Consider the following 21,401-nt stretch of genomic DNA (forward strand, 5'->3'; position numbering starts at 1 on the left):
TTCATCTTTGGCAAATCTGTTTCCACTCAGTTGTTTTTTCAGCTTGCCGAACAGATGGAAATCGCATGGTGCAAGATCCGGACTGTATGTTGGGTGCTTCAATACCTCCCATCGAAAATGCTGAAGGAAAGCATGTGTTGTGCATATTGTGTGTGGTGTAGCATTGTCAACAATGCCTTTGCTCAACTTTCTACGCCTCTTGTGCTTTATGGCGTTGCGCAGTGACGTCAATGCTCGATAGTAAGAATCAACATTAACGGTTGTGTCTTTTTGCATAAACTCTGTATAAACAACTCCTTCACAGTCGAAGACAACAGTGGCCATGACCTTCCTTGCTGATGGCGCAACTTTGAATTTTTTCCGCACTGGCAAGGATGTGTGTCTCCATTACATAGACGCCCTCTTTGTTTCAGGTGTAAATGATGCACCCATGTCTCATTGCCCGTAATGATGCGGCTTAGAAAATCATTGCCTTCAACAGAGTAACGCTGAAGGAAGTCCAAAGAAGCCATAAACTTTGCTTCTTTGTGTGCGGGTGTCAGTGATCGTGGAACCCAACGTGAGCACAATTTCTGATACTGCAGATGGTCTCGGACGATGAAATGAGCACTGCCTATTGAGATACTGAACTCCTGTGCAATTTCTGCTATATTCACTCTGTGATTGCTGCGGATCATTTCATCGACTTTCTGGATAGTCTTCTGTGGTCAATGTTGAAGGCCTTCCTTCTCGATCAGCATCATCCACGTCTGTCAGCCTTGCTCAAATTGTTGGCACCATTTCACAATAGCTGGATGCGACATTACATTGGGTCCATACACCGCCACAATTTCAAGGTGAATCTCTGCGCAATTTAGAAGTTTTGCCTATAAGAATTGTACTGTTCCGCGTACTTCAACTTTGGAGTGTTTCCAGTTGACGCGCCATTTCACTCTCGCACTACGATGCACCTCTTTTCACTACCATAGCACAACTGTCTCTGCGGGAAGCCGTGCACATGAACTCTATTCTGACAATGTGCCGCTCTTGTTGCGCAATGCTCTTAGTATCAGACGACATATGTAACTTACTTTTTGAATACTCCTTGTATCTAGGAAAAAAAAAAAAAAACCCAAATATTTTGAGGTTTAAAGTAAAATTATGAAAGCAAGTTTTCTTAAGCATATCTTTAAGAAAACCTATAAAAAAACAAGCACATAATACAAAATTTGGAGTAGCATTTTTAGTAAAGTAACATGTAAGAAAACTGCAAATGAAAAAAATCTGGGTTGAAAAGTTTGTAGAGAGGTTCTCTGAATTATATATAATTTTTTAATGTTAAAAACAAAAAAAAAATATTCGATTTTTTTTAACTCACAAAATTTCACAATAGTGTATCCTTTAGATTTTTTTTACCAAAAAAATAATACAATATTACAATTCAATTTGATATCAGTTTTCAGGTAGTTGTTTCCTTGAAGTTTGGTGGTCTGCTGACCGATCTAGATTGGTTGAAATTTAAACCATCTGAATTTTCAATCTTGATTGTTACAGTTAAGAAGTCATATGCTGCGATTTTATTGGTGTAGTTTTCAGTGTTTTGCTTAGCAAATGTAATAATTTCTTTATTAAGGAAGTAATGTTGAGTTTTCTTAGAAAGAAAAGACGCATTGAAGAGTCAATACAAAGTGCATACACTGCATTTAATTAAGAAAATTCCCAATTGTTTTAAAGTGAAAGTGAAATCTATGAACCAGTAATTCCATCTGTGTTACCTTCATCTAGTGCTGTTAGTGGTGAGTCAATGAAAGAATAGGTTGGACGTGAAATCAAATTATCAAAAACGATGGGAAACTAAATAAGATTGGTTGTATTTTGATCATACTTGGGGTGATGCATTTTGTAAGCAGTGTGCAATGCATTTAAAAATGACATGGAAGCTTTTAAAAAACAGATAGGACATTCATATCAGTGCCCTTTAAAACTTCAGAAAAGCTACTGAAAGACGCATTTGTTTAATTCATAGGCCTACTAAATTTAGTGGTTTATGTCTAAAGAATACTTAATGCTGATTTTATGGGACAATTTTACATAGAAAGATACTGTAGTTCATTTTCACCATGTTTTACATAAAAATATTAACGTTTTTAAGTTAATATCTATATCAACATATAGTACTTACTTATGGTTTTTAAGGAACCCGGAGGTTCATTGTCACCCTCACATAAGCCCACCATCAGTCTCTACCCTAAGCAAGATTAATCCAGTCTCTACAGTCATATCTCACCTCTTTCAAATCCATTTTAATATTATCCTCCCATCTACGTCTCAGCCTCCCCAAAGGTCTTTTCCCCTCCCGCCTCCCAACTAACACTCTATAGACATTTCTGGAATATTAATATATAGTAGTAGTATTTAAAACAAACATAAACGAAGGAAAGCTCTATTTCTTAAATTGTCTCCATTTTTCTATGTTTCCTTTTACACAGACTGCCTCTATTGTTACGTAAGATCCGAATTATTTCTTTTGCTCTTGGTTCCACATTCCCTCTCTCCCAGCTACACCCATGCTCACATATGCGTCTGATTTTTTGCGTCATATAGGACTTTTACTGTAATATTAAAATTAATATTCTCAAAACAGAAACCGTATTGCTAGCCTACAGTTCCTATGTACAGCTGCAGGTGGGTCTGCCTTCTGGTACCTAGTAGGGTCATGTGATAATTCTCCTGTCTATACCTTGATATCATAAATGTAGTGAGATACAGTTCCACAAATCTTTCTGTACAGATTTTGTATTACATCTCTGCTTCTGTGCAATGTCATGTTTGCAGTAGGGGGGAAAACGAGATAACAAAAATTTGCAATGCTTTTAGATGTTCTGACGCTCAAGACTAAGATAAGCCATTTTAAGTGTAACAGTCACTCACCAGCAGAGATATAATAAAAGAACTGTAGATGCTATGTCACTGTCCAATTCACTGCGGGCTAAAGCAGGGAGATGCACTATCACCTTTACTTTTTAACTTCGCTCTAGAATATGCCATTAGGAAAGTTCAGGATAACAGGCTGGGTTTGGAATTGAACGGGTTACATCAGCTTCTTGTCTATGCGGATGACGTGAATATGTTAGGAAAAAATCCACAAACGATTAGGGAAAACACGGAAATTTTACTTGAAGCAAGTAAAGCGATCGGTTTGGAAGTAAATCCCGAAAAGACTAAGTATATGATTATGTCTCGTGACCAGAATATTGTACGAAATGGAAATATAAAAATTGGAGATTTATCCTTCGAAGAGGTGGAAAAATTCAAATATCTTGGAGCAACAATAACAAATATAAATACACTCGGGAGGAAATTAAACGCAGAATAAATATGGGAAATGCCTGTTATTATTCGGTTGAGAAGCTCTTATCATCCAGTCTGCTGTCCAAAAATCTGAAAGTTAGAATTTATAAAACGGTTATATTACCGGCTCTTCTGTATGGTTGTGAAACTTGGACTCTCACTCTGAGAGAGGAACATAGGTTAAGGGTGTTTGAGAATAAGGTGCTTAGGAAAATACTTGGGGCTAAGCGGGATGAAGTTACAGGAGAATGGAGAAAGTTACACAACACAGAACTGCACACATTGTATTCTTCACCTGACATAATTAGGAACATTAAATTCAGACGTTTGAGATGGGCAGGACATGTATCACGTATGGGCGAATCCAGAAATGCATATAGAGTGTTAGTTGGGAGACCGGAGGGAAAAAGACCTTTGGGGAGGCCGAGACGTAGATGGGAGGATAATATTAAAATGGATTTGAGGGAGGTGGGGTATGATGATAGAGACTAGATTAAACTTGCACAGGATAGGGACCGCTGGCAGGCTTGTGTGGGGGCGGCAATGAACCTTCGGGTTCCTTAAAAGCCATTTGTAAGTAAGTAAGTAAGTAGATGCTATGTATCTGATTAATAGGATGGAACAAAAGTAACTAAGAATATATTAATGCTATACATGAAGAATTAAAAAAAAAAATCACGTACAAAATAATGAACATTAAGTCAGTATTTCAATACTCAGAGCACTCTTCGTATCAGAATCACAAATCATATTCCACTCTGCGACAATCACAATTTTACATTCTTAAATCTAACACAATATAGCCACAAATGTCACTATGGGTGTTGTGTAAATATGGCGTATCTATAAACATGCAGTCTCTTTATGGAAAATTCAATGGGAAAGAAACCCCAAATTGAATGTAACAAAATAAACATTAATTAGGTGTAAAATGCAGCCACTTAGGAAGAAGACACCTACCACTGGTTTAGGTTTCGAGGGATCACCCATCTGCTGTGGAAAAACAAAGAAAACAAAGCGTTACTCACAGGGTAAAAGCAGGGCGCCAACAAACTAGGTACACATTCAAGCATTATGACTTGGGGTCGAGGCAGGAATTAGTAAACATGACAAAATTTTTTATCACCAATCTTCATGCAAAATCAAAATCATGTAGAATGCAGCACGAAACTGAACCATGCAAAGACCCTAACCTCAGCACCTATGATATAAAAATACATGTAGTTGTTATATCTAAGACAGTGGAAAGTGGAATTCTAATAATAATTATAAAATTTAATTCAAGACAAATACAAAACTATTAACTGTATAATGAAAACATTATGTTAACACAGAATTGCTCCTAATTTGTTCGAGGAATAAAATTTCTTGTAAATAAAAGCCATGAAATATTTAATATCTATGTCAAATATTCACCACTAATACTACCTACAGAAAATTTCTCTGAGACTATTTTCAACTAAAAATTTCATGATTACGTAAATTAAAAAACAGTCAAGAATAGTTACTATGTGTTTGCTATTTCAAATACACATTCTTACATCTTAGACCAGAGTACCTGATTTTATACGAAACAAGGTCATATATTCATACACAACAAAGATGGAGAAGGGAAGGATCACGAAAATTATCTATTATCCCACGTTAATATCCAATTATGTATATCGCCTAAGTGTGTATGAATTTATATCCCCTTCCTCCTATAACTCAACCATCCACATTCTATATATCATCATTAAATCACACATGTAATTAATATTTTGTATACTGAACAATACTTATGCAATTCTTTATGGTTATTCAGGGTCAATGTGATAGTGGAATTAATTTAATATTAGAACAATGATGAATGAATTCAAAGTTTTCATAGGAAGCTTGTCCCATTGCCACTTTGTTCACTAGAAGACTCTCAAAATTCCCCTAGGATTGAACACAGATCCCTCTTGTGAAAAACTATTAACATGTGGCTTAGCTATGGAAAAATCTTACCTTTCAAATGTAAGATACTGTATTTACATTGGTGATGGGAGATACAATTACAATAAGAATTGCATACAACAACTAAAAATCACTGAAAATCATTACTATGGAATGAATATAAAATCACTAGTCAAGAAAATTAGGTAATGAAATATATATTTTTTCATTATTTCATCGACTAACACTTTTTTTATGTAATGGACATGTATATACACAACTATGCATATTAAATTCATGTTATAGGAGATGAAATTTTGAGTTACCCTACAACTAATACAAATCCATTACTTCTATCTATGCAAGTGTTATTGTTATTAACGTTAGAAATTGGTATATTCTTTTTGAACATCCCTGTATCATTAGGCCTCATTTTTAAACTGTAAGACATTACAAATATATAGGGGAGAGTTAGGTTGTATCGACCATCGGGTAATATCAAACAGTGCGTTTCTTTCATCTATCACCAGATGGTAGTACCTGGATAACATGGTTACGTTTCTGTATGCATCATAACAGAAACATAACCATATCATTCAGGTACTATCATCTGGTGGTATATGAAAGAAACGCAGTGTCCAATATTACCCGTTGTCTGATACTACCCAACTCTCCCATACACAGCAGTTTTATATGCAATCATTTTAAGACCATGATTATTTCAACTGAATGTAAGGCTTCTAAAAGTATTATGTATTATGAAGTCAATTATTCCTTTCACATTACAATTTGATTTAAAGTGTCCTCCTGGTTATATACACTGCAACCAACTAGAGATAAAATATTTCAAAATTTTTCTCCATCTGCTTTGTACCAGTTAGTTCTTACATTTAAATAAACTACAAGCAATTAATATTTCCATAACCAAGAAGAGAAAGATTTCAATTATAGTTCGAGTTAAAAAAAAAGTAGGTTTGTAATGATTACTCCACAAAAAGTATCTAGAAGTTATGCATTGCTACACAAAAAAATTAAAATCTTGGAAAAGAAGTGGACATTGCCTTTGCCACTTACACTATCCACAAAAAGGTTTTCCTAATACAAATTAATTTGTAGTTTAGCAGACGTATTAAAAATTAGACAATGGACAATGCCCCAAAGGCGAGCTGCTGATCAATGCTAGACATCATCGTGTACGACATGCTTTGGCGATATCGTTAAAAACTTTAAATTGGGAGATTCATGAGGAAGTACATTGTGTATCATCAGATTGTTCTTTTAGACGGGCAGACATTATTGCTATCAACGGATGCTTAAAACGGGCTCTTGTTCTTGACTCTACTATCCGTTTCGAAAGAAACCTAAATCAGGCCACCGAAGTTGATATTGAGAAGAAGTCTATAATATGAACCTTGTCTGCCATATCTTTCTCAAAAGTACAACGTCCCTCTTAAACAATGGTCTGTCATTGGTTTGCTGTTTGGCAGTAGAGATTCAATTACAAAATTCACATGGAATTATCTCAAGGAACTTCACATTCCTTTTGATTATGTAATGTCTATTCTTATAAATATTATCAAGGATTCTCTTCAAAATCGTGACAACGGTTTTTAGTTCTTTTAAGCATTCTGATTATTGTATTGTCTCTGTTCTGTAAAGAATTTTAGATAAGGGCGCAAATAGCCATAGATGCTGACGCGCCCTTTTTAAACCCCACTAACTAACTAACTAACTAATTCTCTTCAAATATTACATCATCATCTCTATTTCAATTAATCAACTTATATTTGCCTTCAACAATTAACTTTCTTTTTTCTTTAATGTATCAAATCCATGTTTATTGTATTCAGGACCCTTGTGGTCACTCAAATTCTTTGAGCTGATGTCTATAATTTAGAAATTTATTAAGAGACTTCCCAACATCATAATGTTAATATTATTAAGATATAAAATTATGAAATCAAATAATTCAATTTTAACTCAGGATTTGAATCCAGATTTCTTGGCGTGAAAAAATGAAGCACTGACGATTTGCCTGAGATAATGACACAACTAAATTGTCAAGAAATAAACATAAGGCTGTCAAAAGCAATTTTCAACCTTAAGTGCTCATCAGTAATTGAGATAAAAGGATGGAAACAAATCTGCTTTAAAATGGTAAATATAAAACACAACGAGGGGAAGAATGGTTGGAAACATGCACCCACTATCACACAAGAGAACACTGCATATCAATGTGTTTATTACCTTTGGTGTAAAAGTAGGGAGATGATTGGGTGGAGCAAAGGGAGTAGAGCCCCCTAGACTAGGATGCAATAAACCTGGTGAAAATCCAGGGTAACTCGTGAGTCCAAGATTCTGCCTATAGAATGGGGAATCCACACCACCTAGCTTCGGGATGTCCTTAAACTGAAAACAAGTAAGTGATAACATTATTTAGTTATAGTCTAACCAAAACATAAATTTTAACATGAAGTTCTACAATAGATTTGAGGCAATTAATAATAAATACAGACAGGCAAAATATGAAATTTCATATTCTAAATCATTCCTGCTAGCTGTATGGCAACAAGAATTTTCACGATTCATGATGTGTAGATTGCAATTAATCACAAAAAGTTTCATATTTCATAATGTTTTGATAAAATTTTCGTATTCTATAAAAGTCTTCAAATGTTTTCATATTTTGCAAGGTTCTTTTTTATTTTCACTACCACTGAGCAGGGCTTTCAGGAGACAATAGAGATGTTTTCCAGAAACACTTTAAAACTCAAGCTACCCATTTCACAAACATTCTGAAACTGCCAAGGACATGCGAAATCTCCAATTTCCCCTGTAGAGTCATTGAAGTCGTAGAGTCTATGAATTCTAAAAAGCCAAAAGAAAGTAAATGGTTCCTATTCCACATTTGCTCATTCTTTCGAATCCAGCAAAAGTCTTTTCAGTGTTGCCATGCCTGATTTTAAATGGGTTTCAACTATCAATTTTACTGTCTCCTCCTTTTGCAACTTCATGGGTTCTTCATTGTATAAAACAATATTAACTGACAGAAGGTATACTCCTTTGGCAGAAAATGTAGAAAAATCATTTGTGTTGTATAGTAACCAGTATTGAGTCCACCCTATGTAAGAACTAAGAACTTTTTTTTTTTTTGTTCTCTTCAGTTACCTAGTTCTTGAATTCAGGTAACAAACTGTTTAATTATGTATATTTATTGTATTTTATTTGTTAGAATATTAAATATAGACAAAACTTTAATCTCTGAAGGTTTCTTTGTAAATAATGTATACTTGCTCCAAATGGTTTAGGAACGAAGACATTTTAGCATTGAAATATTTATGTCCTATTTTCATAATAAGAATCCATGGTGCTACAGCCCGTGAAGGGCCTAGACCGACCAGCTGGCTGCTGGCTTCACGCCCACATGCCGAAGCAGAGGTGGACGATCATCCAACCAGAATGGAGGTATCGTGTGGTTAGCACGATGATCCCCCAGCCGTTATAGCTGGCATTTACAACCGGATTTCACTACCTATTGCAGCTCCCCAAGTGAATCATGATGCTGGGTGGGCACCTATCCCATACACTGGCCGAAATTTCATGAGAAAATTACTTCCCCCCATGAGGATTCGAACCAGTGCGCATTCCGTAACACGAGTCCTAGGCAGATGCCTTAGACCATGAAGCCACAGTGCGGGACCATATTTTCATAATCTGACAAAATAAATTTCATGTTTTGACAAAATTTTCTTCATGTTGTGCCAGTCTCTAGTAATAAATAATGAAAACAATAAATATATACAATTTACAAAACATTACAAAGAAGCATCTTAATTTTATTATAAAACTATACTTGGTTTGAACGAAAAATAAAGAAATCTGCAAGTACCATAACATAATTAGTACTTACTACAAGTTAAAAGTTCCTACTGAGAAATTCCTGTTACTTTCAATTCATCACAGAGGAGAATGAACAGGAAGAGCATGAAAAAGACAAAAGAATGAGGAGGAGAAAGTTAAGGAAACAAATGAAGAAAAAACAGCAGCAGAAAGAGGAACAAGTATGAAGAGGAAGAGAAGAGGAAAAAAAGAGGAGAAACAACAGTAGCAAAAAGAGTTTTAAAATGATGGGAAGAATTAAGAAAAGAAGAAGAAAAAGGAAGTAAAGGATAAGAAAGAATTTTATTTATCAAGAGCAATACTTCAAGCCGACTCACCAGTGGCGGTGGAAAGAGAGAAGGTGCGGGTGGAGGTGGCAGTATCGGTGTTGTGTGCTGGTGCACGTGTGTGTGCTGATGTTGATGGTGATGCATCTCAGTCCGCAGGTATGGCGGCGGTCCTACATTCAATGTACGGTCTTGCGATGCCAGAAACCTGCTGTCCAACTCCCGACGTAACAGGTCCGCTTGGTCTGCAATGTCACAACCAAATTGTTCAAGTACAAAGCTGACTTTAGCGAAAAAATTATCTTTATCTGATGAACCTTTCTTCTAATCAGCAATTAAATGATCTTAAACCAGATAATTATTGTTTTTTAAAAAGAAAACATTTTATTTTACCTGTTCTACAATAATGTACAATTGCAATATGTATATAATTAGAGTTTTCATTAGCCATATTTATATAAAAATTGTGATAATAGTTCAGCCATTCTTTTGTAATGGATGTGACATGTACACAGTTTTAGAAGTAAAATGTTTAAAATGAAATAGTTTTATATGCTGCAGTCTCACCTCGTCATCTTCCGGTCTTTCTTAGATTCATGTGAATTTTCATTTTATCATCGTTTTTTACACTGTAACGGTTATGACAAAAATTTCATACACCTGAATGCTTCATTTTATATTATATTTTATGTATGACTTGAGGCTTTCCCGGCGTTTGCTAACTCTTCTCGGGTTTTCAGTCAGGTGAGTTGGAGATTAGATTCCAAGCTTTCGATGGCTAGCTCTGCCATCTTCTTCAGGGATGAAGTGACGTGGGACCATGTCTAGCCGGTATATATGCAAAAGTAGAGCTTCCCACTATGGGCCAATCAGGAGCTAGTTCCTAGTCCCGACCGCCAGGCGCATTGTGGTTGGTGGACGCGGCAGCCAATCAGGAGCTACTTGTTGGTCCCGACTGTCTGCCATGTGCTGGTGATCAAAGCGTATTGATGGCTTGGAATCTAATCTCCAACTCACCTGGCTGAGAACCCGAGAAGAGTTATTCAATTATATTTTAAAAATTATTTACTAGTACCTAAAGGATGACATTAACTATCCATGTTGACTAAGTGCCATGATTGTTTATTTTAATTTTCTGTAGCAGATGTGACATTGATTTGTAACGGATGTGGCAATTAACACGTAACATATGTTTTTACTTTATTTCACACTGAAAATTAATGCTTCACAAATATTCTGTAAACACATTTGGCTATGAAATATTCAGGCATTTTTTACTACACATTATTTTCACGCTGAGGTAAATAATTTTATTTTTATTGTTTTAGTATGAGGTGTCTGTTATAAAAGAATCGCTGAGTTCTCACTACAGTAGAACCTCGATTACCCGTCACCCTATTATCCGACTGGCCGATTATTCAACTGTCTTTCTCTCACCCCCTTTTTTTTTTATTTCTTACAGAAATGTATGAAGTATATACTATTGTAGGTTATATTAGTATATATATTTTTTCTAGAGAGTGTTATTACAAGCATTTAAACAGTTTTGGTCTACTGTTCGAGTTGCCGTACTCTACAACTTCTACATAAAATGTATTCCATGAATGTCAAAAGAAACGTGTTGTGCTAAGTATCGAACAAAATGCAAATAATTAAGTGGTTTGGGGAAAGAGAAATTGTGGGTCATCTCGCATCACGATATGAGACTGATCTTACAGCTGTGCGCGATTTAATAAAAATCAAGGATAAAGTGTATACAGTATGTAAATCTACAAGATGAGACCTTTACTATCCCTATCTGCTGACAACCATTAAAAGGAGTTTTCTTAACCCTTAAAAACACGTCGTTGACAACCGAACTTAAATTAATGAACTTCTGACTCACTACCAAGTTCAATGTTGTTCACTCAATTTAAGAAAATATTTTATGATATGGATTATCCGATTTTTTCGATTAACCGTTCCGTCAACCCCCTTCATTACCACGGATAATAGGGGTTCTACTGTATTTCAAACATGAACCAATTAAATCAGAATGTACAGCATTGCTTGGTGGCCATTGTATAATGTTCTTTTGTAAAATTCCTGATAACAGCAGAAATATATTTATGATTTATGACACGCAGTTAAAAACAATATTAATAAATTAAACATTTAGGCTCTGAACCTGTGTGTTCATATTTCTTGATAAATCTTATCAAGTATTTGAAATACAAGAATTGTATTTTGAGTAAATGAAATACAATGTATTCAGGTGAATTTCCTGAAAGTATTTTGTATATGTATTTAAAATACTGGGATGTCAGTATTTTGCTCACCCCTGACAAAAGACTGAAGAAAATGTCATTCCAATTTATTCATTCTTACTTACTTGACTGGAAGAGAGACTCTGCTGAGAAGGGGTTGGGGTTGGCAGTCGGGGGCAGGCTCAACGGACTGGCCGTTGCAGCAGGAGGGGGGAGAGGAGGAGGAGCGAACATTGGCGGAGGAAAGGGATGCGTCGAGGGGTGCAGGGGATGTGTGGCTGGAAGGGGCACAGGAGGGGGCGTTGGCCGTGGCACAGATGCTGCAGGCGATAACTGCGGCCCACTTGTACTGGAAAAAAAAAGAAAACGCAACAACTTTTGAAACAGTTAAATACTTTGTCTATATTCAGATATTCTACTATTTAACATAATTGAAATGTAGGGGACAGAATGAGCATGATAAATGACGGTAGATAAGAAGCGCAAATAATCAGTAAAGTTTTTAATAAGACAGTATTATAACATAGAATGTAAGCTTCACTGCGACGACCAAACTAAGATAACCGAGTTAGCTCAGACGGTAGCATTTGAGACTCGCATTCGAAAGGTTCTGGGTTCAAACCCCGTGGCCGACTAATCTAACTGGAGTTTTTCATAGTTTCCCTCAGTCACAAAGGCAAATGGCAGATTGAAAATTTACATGCCATGATTCATTACCGCTTCAATCATCAATATATATCATAAACATTAATCAAAATCTGTGATCAGTTACATGAACACAAGCCATCTACAACACACAACAGAAACAGGAACTCCACAATAGTAAAAACGGCCTACTGGTATACTCATAGATCCTAAACAAGTGATATGACCACAGATGTTAAAGTGTGTGTTAAAAAAAACGTAAGATAGCAGATAGAAAGGTAATGTCTTAGTTGCAAATCTAGCTTTCAGGTAAAGCTCCCCGTGAAATCGATCCCGGGACCTTTGGCTGAATGCACCAATGCTCTAACTGACTGAGCTACCCAGGAACTTCGCCCGACACCGTCTCAATTTTTCCCTTTGTATCCACTAAATAGTTTGTATCTAACAAGGACCTGTTAATGAGGACCTCATGTAGAAATTTCCTCCCAAGCCACACACACCATTAGAGCTCTACAGGATATAAATAAATAAATATAATATATTATATAAAAAAAATTAGTTACCCATACTAACTGTATGGTTGCGAAAATGAAGCTTGAATGGAGATTATCCCCTGGCACCACCTACTCATGGCCAAGGGACTGGCAGCTGGCACAGCAAGGTATGAGCATGATCTACTTTTGCAAGTCAACAGACAGGATAGGAATTCAAAGAGGAAGGCAACTCAACCACTCTCCATGCCACGTATGTGCTGATGTTCGTTAATGCAACATTTCAAGTTATATTATTAATACAGACAGCTACATTTCTACATGTGTCTATCTCTGCTGTGGAGATCTGTGTAGTTTCGACATGAGGTCATTAATAATTCCCTTGCAAGTGAAAGATGTGGGAATGAGAGTTATGAAAGATGATGTGTCTATTAAACTATTTTCAAATTATAAACGAAATAAAAACAGTGACAATGCAAGACCAAAGATTACATACACAAGAGATTCTCTGTTGAACGAAAGAGAGTGAAATAGAAATAGGACTTAAATCTTAAAGAGTAAAAAAAGGCAGAGAAGGAACAGAAAAATGAGGAGAGTAAAATTGATTTATCTGGTTATGGCGATGCACTACTCAAAATAGTTGAATTTTGACAAATTGTATCTTTTTTTTTTTTTTTTTGCGCTAAAATGTACGATTTCATGAACATTTTATGTCAATATCGTGATTATAAGTATATTTTTTTATATAATAGTAGTGTTAATGTACGAGTTATGTGCAACAAAACTTTAAATTTAATTATCTAAAAAAGAAACTTCCTGTGTTTTCAATGGCAAGTATTCATTTTATTTTTCAATAATTAAAGCTAGAGTGATGAAACTTGGCATACTTATTCATTAATATCTTTGTTATGAAATGGAGTATTTGATCAGCTGTATTCAGCATAGTTTTATTGCTAAAGAATTATACGTGAAGCAGTATTCTTTTTTTATTAATGTTCATATTCAGTAAAAATTTCAACTCTCTAGCTCAAAAATTGTGGATTTTAGAAATTTCAGTAGCTCATCACCTTAAATTCGAAAATAGTTCTATAGGTTATTCAAAGAATACATCGTGCAGAGATGCCTCCATCTTGTAATTGCTGTTTCGTTTCGCTTGTATGCACTTTGATGATAGTACTGCTATCTAGTCATAACAGCTTCAGGCACCTCATTAAAAATATAGGTTGCTATACTTTGCTCCAAAACATGACAGTTTTCCTTCACACCCTTCACCACTTAACTGTAGGAATGTGCAAGGGATAAACACTTAGCTGAGTTGCCAATTCTTGAAGTCATTGTCATATTATATTTCTGCCACACGCCTAAGGGTTGAGGAGAGAATGGAGGTTTATAAGGGTTCACCAATTTCAGGAAGAGAGGTCGTCATGTTTTGGAGCAAAGTATACTTCAATTTGTAACTTGCTGACTTCCTTCGTATTTTCATTTTTATGCAAAAGTGCTTTGTTTTGAAATTACCAGTTATTTGAATTACACTGTTACAGCAGCTTAACCATACTGACCTGCCCCATGCTGGTGTTTTGGTGAAGGCAAGACTAGAAGACACAACGGCCGGGGTTGGTGCTGGGGCCGAACTGAAGGGCGATGAGTTACAGGTGATCACACAACTACTAGACAATGTGGCTGCACTCACAGGAGTGATGCTGCTTCGGCTTAGGCTGCTCACGTTACTGCTATAAAATACAAAGCGTCGCAAACACCACATTAAGCATCTCACATTCACACTGTAGCCTTCAATTAAATAAACATCAATCTGTCTGTATGTATACCTCACAATAATAGAATTGACAGCTAACAGTAACTGGTTGTCCTTTATGCAACATATTTTTTCTAATTCAATGATGATTTGATAGTACGATTCAAAGAAAGAAAACGTGGAATGAACTTCTCAAATGATCTTATGGTCTTATGACGATGAAACCCGGATCTTCCTTTATGACAAGCCAACAGCTATGTGACCTATAGCTGAGTGTCAATTGAGTGAGTAAACTAAACTGATAACAGCTCTGCTGGTACATTAGCAGATATTGCAACAGGGGCGAATGCTAGTCACGAAAGTTAGGCTTGCTCTTATATTCATAGGGGAAGATGGGAGGATATAATAATTCATAATTAATAAAAATAATCAGACCCACATAAATAATTTATTTTATAATTATGAAATCATTATGAGTCATGGATCATATTCGCTTATCAGATGTAGAAGTTCGATATAATATAACAAACATGGCCAACAAAACAGTTTAATTAGTTTTTTCGACCCTGCCAACCAATGCATATTGTTGTATTTAGCTGCACTGAACGAGCGCACATATTCTCTATAATGTCTGTCTTCTCTTGAATAGTCCTTCGGGAAAATGGATTTTTAATAATACAGTTTCATTAACACACAATTCCGAACTCATTGCAATACTTCAAATTAATGTTTAAGAATTAATAATACATGCAGCAGCTAACACAATTACATTGCACTCGCAAATAACAGCACATTCCCGCTGTCAATACTGCTCTGTGTAACGTTAAATACTCGTTGGTGTAGCTCTCGGACCAGAGCTTCAAACAACACATAACAGAAGCATGTGCGCCTAGGACGATCTAAGGAGGAAGGCACTTGTGCGCGCATCATATTCTCGCTATTTCTACGTCTTTCCTGTAGCTCCGAAAAACGAGCAAGCGTTGCGATACTTGCGGTGTGCAACCTGCGGATGGTATTACGCCTATACAATATTCCAAAAATCAAAATAAATTTTAATGTACGTAATCCCATTTTGAGAAATACACATTCTACGAAAATATTGAGCTTGCGCAGCAAGCATAGCATGCCTGAGAAATCGCCCCTGTATTGCAACATACAGACTGTTATGGAACAACAATATATGACGTCCTTGTTCTTCTGCAAGACGCCTCCACAATCTCTTATGATTTGAGTAAGAAAAACAGCTGACCTTGGCCTAGAATTCTGCCATTACTAAGTCTGATATCTCTTCTGTTTCAAGTGAATGAAGAACATACAAATATGACTAATTATTTATTCTTATGTATCTCTGAAAAGCGAAACGTGGACACACCAGTAATTGCAGGTCTTACCTATAGCTGTCCCGTTCTCTATTTGGACTATGGCCCCTGGGTGAATGACTCCGCCCAACTACAGGTGTCGTCACAATGTCTCTGTGGCTTGTAGTTGTGGTAGTCATAACCACAGCTGTAGCTGTTGTCACTGTTGGTGCTGTCGTTGTAGTGGCAATGGGTGCTGAAGCTGTAATACAAAGAAAAAAACACATAAAATGGTACTGCTTTTCAAATCGAACATTATTTACACGAACTCCACTAAAGTGGGTCAATAAGAGTTGATATCTGAATACATCATCATATGGAATACAAAACAGTTATTATTTGTTGTGACCTCTTATTTAATCAGTAAAAATAAAAAGCGTATATACAAAGCATACCAAAAGCATGAACAAACCAAACCTAATTTGTCAGTGATTCTCGACCTTACAAGAACTCTTTATTTATTTTTCCAAATATGCAAGGCATACCAAAAGCATGTACACTATCACTGATCCTGAACCTTACAAAAATTCGCTTATTTATCTTTCCAGATATAGTACGATCTCAATTATCCACCACTCTAATTACCGATCAGCAGATTATTCGACTTTTTCTATCACTCTTCTTTATTTTTGCTGCAGAAAAAAATATGAAGTACAGGACTGTTGTACGTAATTTTTCTGCAGAGGCTTATTAAAGGCTTTACCATTACAAAATATGTAGAAGGAATGCTGCTTGCAACAGAAACAGTTACCTGCCTGTTTTCAAAGAAATGGCCCCAGGAAATTCCACACAATTGCAAACCCCTGCACCATTCTATATTGTTCTATTGTTCGAGTGGCCGTACTGTATAATTTTATACAAGATATCTTCCACGAATGTAAAAATGAAAACTATACTTGTACGAAGTATCGAAACACAAAGTGCAAATAATTGAGAAGTTTGGTAAATGAAAAATGTGGCTCATCTCGCATCAGAATACGAGATTGGCGTTACAGCTATGCGCAATTGAATAAAAAAACTCGAGATCTCTACTATTCCTATCTTTCCACAGATATACATAACAAAGAGTTTCTTTGGCTCCTAAAAATCAGTCGTTGATAACCAGACTTAAATTAGTGAACTTTTGATCCACTATCTAGCTTGTTAAACAGAACACCATGGAGAAAATGAGGAAACTGTATGTATTATGCATATAATTTGTGAAAATATTTTATAGTGCTGATTAACCGATTTTTTCGATTAACCGTTCAGTCCACCCTCTTCATTACCACGAATAATAGAGGTTCTACTGTACTGGCGACAGCACTGGATGCATTTTAAGAATCCACAGCTGTATTTTTTTTTAACTACGCTCACAACTGCAGAGGTTATATCAGCGTTGCCGAATGTGCCGGAATTTTGTCCCGCAGGAGTTTTTTTTACATGCCAGTAAATCTACTGACATGAGCCTGTCGCATTTAAGCATACTTAAATGCCATCGACCTGGCCTGGGATCGAACCCGCAACCTTGGGCATAGAAGGCCAGCGCTATACCAACTCGCCAACCAGATCGACTCCACTGCTGGATATAGTCACAATGTTGAAATATTTTAACGGACAATTTTATGTGAAATGTTTCTCAAGTGGAATTGTAGAAATGTAGTAATGAATCTCTGTGTGCTCGCGTGTGTATGTGGGTGTATACTTAATTTGTGCTACGTGTATATTTGTAAGGCTATTCCATCTCCCAGTTTCATTTGACCATAAAATAACGCAAACCAGACAACAGAGTCAGTGTCATGTGAGGCAGGGCTATATTAGTTTCAATTCTATTTTATTATATTTGGCTTCATTAACGTTTTAAGTCATATGTGTACTAAATTTGCAATGAACGTCGGAAATTTAATATTCATCTGCAATAAGCAATAAATGGACCAGGTCAGAGATAACACTATTTTTCAACTGCACACAAATACTATCACTAACGGAAGAAACTTTCCATTATGTGTGCATTATTTATTCAGAAATTTCGGTCAAAGTTTATAAGACAAAACACTGTTTAAATTTAATTTAATTTTTACTTCTAAACAGGAATAGTTTTCTTCCTTCTAAACATAAATGTACTACTGAATAAGCAAACTTTCAATTTAAAATTATACATATTATAACATTTCTTTTGCTCTACCGTAAAAGGAAAGATTGAAGATAATGAATTACCAATTGTGAAGTGTCTCTTGCCTATCCTAGCTAACGAATGTGCAAATGTTAGATTATGTATACCGGTACTTGTATAATGCATGTATTGTAGCCACAATTTATGACAAATGCTTAAATTCATATTGTAAAATAAGAGTTCAGAAATGTCAAGGATTGACCATAGCACCATTGCATGTTCACATTCTCCTTCGCATGTGTTATACATGTTGATATGAAGTCTGTGTCAACTAGAATCGCAGAACAAACTGCCTTGCATGCTTTGCATATATAATTTAGTCGGAGTTGCTTTGTGGGGAAAGTTACATGTGAAGATGTTTAAATAAAGACTTCGTACAGTTAGGATTACTAAGAACTTCAGTATTTGACATTACATTAATCTAATAGGTTTTATAAACATTGCTTTTCTCATTTAACTGGGAAGAGAAAATACATAACATTACGCATCATGTGTGTCTCCACGTTTTGTTTACGAGGCAAACTTGATTAGGCGTATGTCTGACACAAATTTTTACATTATACTTGTCAATATACTAATATAAGACGTCACAAGGAAAGGAGCATATACTGTAGGTATCAATATACACAGTGGCTTCACAGAAAAGATGATCCACTAAACATTTTAACACAAATTTAACTAAATATCTATCTTACATAAGTATATTATGTTTACCTAATCGTACATTCTTCATAAATTTGTTTCCATTATTTGTATATACAGGGTGGAAGGTAACCTCTGCACCAAAATGAAATTGGTAATAGACCATGAGGAGAGATTTTAAAAATCTAAATAAGTTTTTTCTCTAACATTTACCGTTTTAGAGGAAATTGTTGTGTTTCTATGAATCATTTGGCAACACATAGATAGATAGATAGATAGATAGATAGATAGATAGATAGATAGATAGATAGATAGATAGATAGACAGACAGACAGACAGACAGACAGACAGACAGACAGACAGACAGACAGACAGACAGATAGATAGATAGATAGATATAGATAGGTAGGTAGATAGATAGATAGATAGATAGATAGATAGATAGATAGATAGATAGATAGATAGATAGATAGATAGATAGATAGATAGATAGATAGATAGATAGACACACAGACAGATAGATTGATTCTTACATTTGCTTTATAGCATAGAATAAAGAACATGTCCAATTCTTATGTTTAACAATAAAATGCAATACATATAAAATGCAAATATGAAATATGTACAGAATTAATACCTTAATAACAATAATATTTTATACAATGTAATATGTTTACCATTTAATAGTATTATAATATTTACACAATACTGTAAAATGTCAAGAATTCATCTACAGAATAGAAAGTGTGAGATATTAAGTAATTTTTTAGTTTTACCTTAAATAATGCAGGGTTTTGGCTATGATTCTTAATGTCTTCAGGAAGACTATTGAACATTTTTATCGCCATGTAACGTACTCCCCTTTGAAAGCATGGCTGCTGCAAAAGCTCTAAGCAAGCACGCCTGCACTCCTTACCATCCCCTGCCCCTCTGCTGTACTCAGTCGGTAACACGTGACATATGCTGCGTTGCAAGATTTATTTCAACGATTTTCGTTATTATTAAATTTAAATTCATGGCTAAATAGTTAAATTTGCAAAAAAATATATTAACTGTTCAGATTAATTTTACCTATCTGCTTGTATAGCAATTAGCTATTTCTCTCAGACTTGCTACAAACATTGGGCAAATACTATTTATTTCCTGCTTAACAGTTTTTCATTGAAGGAAAAGTGTAATAAAAGTTTTGTTATATTTAATATATAGAATCATCTCTTAAAGTTTGGTGCAGAAGTTACCATCCACCCTATGTATTGCATGAGTAAATAACTAAATGTTAAATAATATACTATAAGTAACCATGTTGGTTTGAACTTCGTGTACAGTGAAAATTTTTTGTTTACATTAGTATCTCTGTAAGGTCTTTCCTGGAGTAAAATATGTACCCTATTAGTCTCAAGTCAAATTTAATTGAAACCAATGGTTCTGTGCCAAACACTGCATGGATATCATACAACAGTGGAAAACACGAAACTATTCTGAATATGGACACCCACAAGGGGAGTCAACGGCTCTTTCAAAGAAGTCATACTTTTTTACTTTTTAATATACAGCAGACCCTCAATTAACTGTTCTGCGGATAATTGATCGCCTAAAATGGAAACGCAAATTTTAAATGCTGTACAGTAATGTGTTATAATCGCTCTCTTCTATTTTCTGAATTGTACCAACCACAATTGCGTGACTTCACAACATTCATAATTTTCGTTCAGTTAATTAATTCACTCCCTTTGGATTATCATAGTAAAATTCACTTCGTATTCATTTGCTGGAATATTTCTTAGTAATTTAGTTTATAATGGACATGATAAACAAAATTAATTGTAAGAAAGTGCAGAAAACATAACAGACTATTTAGGCTATGCATCTTAAATAGCATCAGATTTAAGCCCATAAAAATTCAGAATATGTTTAATGTCATGTTTTATTTAACGACGCTCGCAACTGCAGAGGTTATATCAGCGTCGCCGGATGTGCCAGAATTTTGTCCCGCAGGAGTTCTTTTACATGCCAGTAAATCTACTGACATAAGCCTGTCGCATTTAAGCACACTTAAATGCCATCGACCTGGCCCGGGATCGAACCCGAAACTTTGGGCATAGAAGGCCAGCGCTATACCAACTCGCCAACCAGGTCGACTTCAGAATATGTGTTATCAATTTTTTCAGGTGACGGATTATATCGTCTAATTAAATAATACGGATTTTAATTTATTATGTATACAACAAAAAATGAACCCTACAGTTGTCCCATAGAAGCAAATTGTCATGTCAGAAGTAAATGAACAATGGAGAGAGATTTCATATGCACAACCAAGCCACCCTGTAAAAAATACATCCGTGAAATCCCAAACAGACTGACACAATGAAACAGCTAGTTAATTTTATAATAGTGTATTTTACTCTTCTTAACATCCTTTAAACTACTATTTCTTTGTAAACAATGTTAACTATAACCAGGTATTCTGCAACGTTCCCTTTCGGTGGGATCATGACAGTTATTATCACAGATTTAAAAAATTCATCCACTACAATTATTACTTAGAAACCTATCATCTACGTAACAGCAGCTGCTTTTTTCCAGGGAGGCACTCACCTGCAGTGGCAGGGGTGGTTGCTGAGGGAATGGCGGCAGAGCCACCAGAATGCTGTGGCTGCTTGGCAACGATAGGGCATGGTGATCTTGTTGACCTCTGAAACAA

At 35.5% G+C, this 21,401-nt stretch overlaps 1 protein-coding gene across 2 annotated transcripts in view; it reads right to left on the reverse strand.

Annotated features, from left to right (window-relative positions):
* LOC138714842 (autism susceptibility gene 2 protein homolog) overlaps positions 1-21,401 on the reverse strand; it is a 634,091-nt gene that overhangs the window by 13,015 nt on the left and 599,675 nt on the right. Inside the window, exons 8-14 of one of the 2 annotated variants that reach the window (XM_069847029.1) lie at positions 21,296-21,392; positions 15,940-16,108; positions 14,355-14,525; positions 11,785-12,008; positions 9,465-9,658; positions 7,495-7,656; positions 4,291-4,323 (exon numbers count right to left, since the gene is read on the reverse strand). In XM_069847029.1, the coding sequence (XP_069703130.1) occupies positions 4,291-4,323; positions 7,495-7,656; positions 9,465-9,658; positions 11,785-12,008; positions 14,355-14,525; positions 15,940-16,108; positions 21,296-21,392 (1,050 nt within the window). The remainder of the gene's footprint in view (positions 1-4,290; positions 4,324-7,494; positions 7,657-9,464; positions 9,659-11,784; positions 12,009-14,354; positions 14,526-15,939; positions 16,109-21,295; positions 21,393-21,401) is intronic. The other variant, XM_069847030.1, reaches the window with a different exon arrangement.

Source organism: Periplaneta americana, chromosome 15, assembly GCF_040183065.1.
Source record: "Periplaneta americana isolate PAMFEO1 chromosome 15, P.americana_PAMFEO1_priV1, whole genome shotgun sequence".
Classification (NCBI taxonomy): Eukaryota; Metazoa; Arthropoda; class Insecta; order Blattodea; family Blattidae; genus Periplaneta; species Periplaneta americana.